The 4,443-nt window shown below is 49.0% G+C and overlaps 1 gene segment (V, D, J or C); it reads right to left on the reverse strand.

Moving 5' to 3' along the window:
* Positions 1-475: 475 nt before the first annotated feature.
* On the reverse strand, positions 476-1,058 carry LOC118981136 (immunoglobulin lambda variable 3-25-like). The segment is given in 2 exon segments: positions 476-783; positions 920-1,058. Coding segments are annotated over 2 exon segments (354 nt in total).
* Between the last annotated feature and the right edge of the window lie 3,385 nt (positions 1,059-4,443).

The raw sequence follows: 4,443 nt of genomic DNA on the forward strand, positions 1-4,443 counted from the left end.
GGACCTGACTGGGGACCAGGGGCATCTCACAGTGTCCGCTGCACTGGTTGGCCCCATTCAGAGTCCTGGGCGGCTATGAGGCTGAGGTTTTAGGAGCTCAGTGGAGCTTGCAGCTCTGGGGATGCATCCAGAACATGTCACCAAGGAGCTGCCCAGTCACCATGATGCAGAATTTCAAGACAGTTGACTCTGGACATAGGACTCTGCCGGTAGTCCTTTTGTCAGTCACTAGTACTGCAAGTGACACTGTGACAGAGACACACCAGGACAGGGCAGTTCTGTAAGCCCTGAATCCACTCTTGACCCACCCTCTGCACAGCTGCCTGAGGCTGGGAGGAGGGGTCACTGGGAGACCTGAGAAATGTGATCTGGGCCAAACATGCTGATGACTTTACCCAGAATCCTCATGGGACCAGAGAAGAGTGTGACCCAAAGGTTTTTTGTCACACTTCTCATCTGTGGGTATCACTGTGAGTCAATGCCAGCTGCCCCCACTCCTATCAGCTGCTGCACAGTAATAGTCGGCCTCATCCTGGGCCTGGGCCCCACTGATGGTCAGGGTGTTTGTGTCCCCTGAGTGAGAACTAGAGAATCGGTCAGGGATCCCTGAGGGCCGCTTGCTATCACTATAGATGACCATGACAGGGGCCTGGCCTGGCTTCTGCTGATGCCAGGAAGGAAAATATTTTCTTATGTACTCTCCCTGGCAGGTGATCCTGGCCGTCTGTCCCAGGGTCACAGACACTACTGGGGGCTGAGTCACTTCAGAAGAGGCCACCAAACCTGTAAGAGAGGACAGGAGAGGTGAGTGTGAGGAGGAGGGTCTCTTTCCCAGGTGATGCACATCCTTGGACCTGAGCAAAGTTCATGGCCAGGTTGCTCCTGGTTTCTGTGGGGGTTTAGCCTTGGGAGTCAGCACCTGTGCAGATAGTGAGCAGGGGGAGCAGGAGAGGGGTCCAGGCCATGGTGGAGACACCCGAGGATCTTCCTCTGACCCACACCTGAGGATATGGCTTCGGGGCCTGTCTTATCCTGTATAAGGGGCCCCATGCAAATCCACTTCCTTCCTCTATGGCCTTACTTAATGGCGCCTGATGAGCAGAGAGCAGCTGGGGCCAGTGGAGGGTTTAAAGTTGGGTCCTCATGTCCAGGTGTGGGCCTGGGTTGCTCAGAGCTCTCTGTGGTGTTGAGGGGACAGTGCTGAACAATGACCAGCCCCTGCACCCGCACTTGGGCTGAGTCTCCTCTCTGGTCTTGGGGAGAACCCTCAGTCCCCTCCCCTGAGGAGATCACAGTGTGGTGTGTGTGGAGTATCCTGGTTACAGGAGCTGGTAGGGACAGTGCTCAAGTTGGTGTAAGAGGCTGGAATTTGCTCCAGGACACAGTAAAACTGGTTATGTGCCTCTGGGGAAATTTCTATTACATTTTAGAAAAAAAACGAAAAATCTTTTTCCTTTTTGTCTTAGCAAGAGTTCGTAGATTTCATAGACATGCTTGATATGTAAAAGGATAGAAAATAAATGGAAACCCTTTAAAATGAAAAACTTTGTTCTACAAAAGGGTCTCTCATGGAGTTGATTTAAGAAAACAATAAAGTCGAAGAAAATATTGGCAATCCCAACCCATCGAGAAACTATGTGCATAAAGTTTGAAACTAATTAATACACAAAGCAAGTAGCCCTGGCTGGGGGCTCAGTTGGTTGGAGCGGCGTCCAAATGCACCAGGGATTTGGGTCTGACCCCTGGTTGAAGTGCAGATGGGAGCTGGCCAATGAGGGCATGGATGGGTGGAGCAACAGAGGTGTATTTTTCTCAGATCCTTTAAAAAATTTTAAATACAAATGAAACAAAGTTCTATTTGAAAATGGGCAAATGACATAAATAGACAGGTGATGGAAAAATATACAAATGTCAAAACACACAAAATGAACACACAAAATGTTCATCAGTAGCCACCATGGAAGAGAAGTTAAAACCACATTAAGATACCTGGACACACCTGTCAGAACGGACTGGACTGACTGAGGTGAAATTGGGGCAACACCAAACCCCGGTCAGGGAGTGAGAGGGGGGTCACTCCCTCAGTGGCGGTAGGAATGTCAGACGGCAGAGCCACAGTGGAAAAACAGCCATGTGCTTAGTATGAAGTTGAACATGCAGTTTCTGTGAGGGCAACTTTGCCAGCAAGTCCCCCCGTCCACCACGGATGAAAGTAACACTCTGAAGACATGATCTTCTTGGGAGGAGAGGTGGCCAATCTCTCAGAGGAGAAAGGCAAGAGCCCCTTCCTCAATGGCTTTTATTGGGTTGTAATACACAGGAATACAGTCAGCAAGGATCAAACAGTAGACAATATTTCGAAGAAATCGGAGGGCTTAGTCTGAGTCAGAATCTGTCAGGTAAGGGGGTTGCAGAGATTGAGGAGGGGGGAGCAGGAAAGGGGTGCAGTTTCTCCCAAGAAACTTTGGGAGACATACTCATTTCCTCCTCGGACCCTTATCATATGAATGAAAACACTCTTAGCAAAACAGGCTTCACAGGACTTTTAGGAATTCCTTCTTATGCCTGATTACCCCGGATCTTGCTCTAGCCAGCAAAGGGCTACACCACCTCCCCCATCATAGGTTATCAGGCTTAAGAGGATTAGAGCCAGGAAGGGCTTCTCCCAGAGGACATGGGGACTTGGGCTATGTCAGAATAGCCAGAGGGAGAGGGTCCATCACTCTCTCTTTGTTGCAACCCCCCGAGTCCTTCCATGATGACCTCCCAAGTGACTGTGTCTGGCTTAGGTGGCCCTGCTTCTGAGGGGCCTTACCCATCATGGACTAACCAACCATGCCTTGGGGGCAGGGGGATGAAGCAGAAGCAGTGAGAGACAAGCTTTGTTTTCTTAGTGGCTCTCGTTCCAGAGGTCGCTCACTCAGTCTTAACCATGGGGGGCAGTTACAACTCCTGAAACCAGGCAGAGTCGTCCCCAACAATTACCATACAACCCATCACTGCATTACTGGGCATTTGTTTCAGAAAATTAAAAACTTATGTTTACAGAGAAATTCATACACAAGTGTTCACAGCACCTGTCTAGGCACCTCAGGCTGTGGTAACCAAACACCACCGAGTTGGTTGTTGGCAATCAGAGAGAGAGGCTCTGGACATTGATCCCACCAGACCAGAGTCCCACCCATAACACTTCCTTTGGCTTTTATTACTTCCTTAGAGTCCCCATCTCCAAATACAGCTACACTGGAAGTAAGGACTTCAACATACGAACTTCAGAAGACACAATCACTCAGTTCATACCAACGCCCTTACACATAAGAGCCTCAAACCAAAAACAACTGAGATGTCCTTTGGGTGGTGGTTAAACAGACATTGGTACATGCGAATCACAGAATACTATTCAGCAAAAAAAAAATTGGACTATTGATACGCACAACATTGTTGAGTCTGTGAGGAGATGTGATGAATGAATGACTAATCACATTTGTTACATGCTGTACTCTTCTATTTATACACACTTTTTGAAATCACAGAATTTGAAAGATGGAGAACCAGGTGATGGCTGCAGGGCTGAGGGGCAGGGGAAGGGTCTGGGTGGGAGGAGGTGGCTGTTTTAAAGGGAAACACGCAGAGTCCACGTGTGATGGGACTGCGTGGAATCCTGACCTCTGTTGGGGGCACATGGGCCTGCACGTGAGAGAGAAGGGCATAGCCATGGCTGGTGTGGCTCAGTTGGTCAGAGCATCATCCTCTAATCATAAGGTTGTGGGTTTGATACCCTGTCCGGGTGCGTACGGGAGGCAACCAACCAGTGCTTCTCTCTCATTGATGTTTCTCTCTCCCTTCCTCTCTGTCCCTTCCTCTGTCACTAAAAGCAATGGAAAAAATATCCTTGGGTGAGGATAATAACTAACTAAGTAAGTAAATTACTAACTCACTCACTAACTCACTAACTAAATAAAGTGTATAAGAAGAAATACACACTCACCTACCCACAGACAGGATGATTCAAATTTTTAGAAATATCTGACGATTTGGTCGAACACTTCACCCAAAAAAGAAGGTGTGTACATGAAAATAAGCGCCTGAAAATCTGCTCATCATCACAAGTCACTAAGGTGAGGAACATGACAGACAGATACACAGGCACACACACCGCATGGAACAGAAAGAAAATGGAGAAAGGGGTGCATGACACGGGGACAGGTAAGACGGGGTCAACTGCTCTGGAGGGATGACACACAACATGACTAAGGGGGACAAACCCAGATTTCACCAGAGTGACAGACAGAGGGTGGCAGTCTGAGAGACGCAGAATTTGCTGAGGGGTCAGCTCACCACACACTCTCACTTTCTGCCCAGCCTGCCTGTCACACCCTCAGCCACATCTTCTGCAGCTGCCTCCAAGGGCATATCCCGGGACCTGTGTCAGCTGCTCCCTGG

This window comes from Sturnira hondurensis, unplaced genomic scaffold, assembly GCF_014824575.4.
Source record: "Sturnira hondurensis isolate 20B ecotype Veracruz unplaced genomic scaffold, ASM1482457v3 Scaffold0023738, whole genome shotgun sequence".
Lineage (NCBI taxonomy): Eukaryota > Metazoa > Chordata > Mammalia > Chiroptera > Phyllostomidae > Sturnira > Sturnira hondurensis.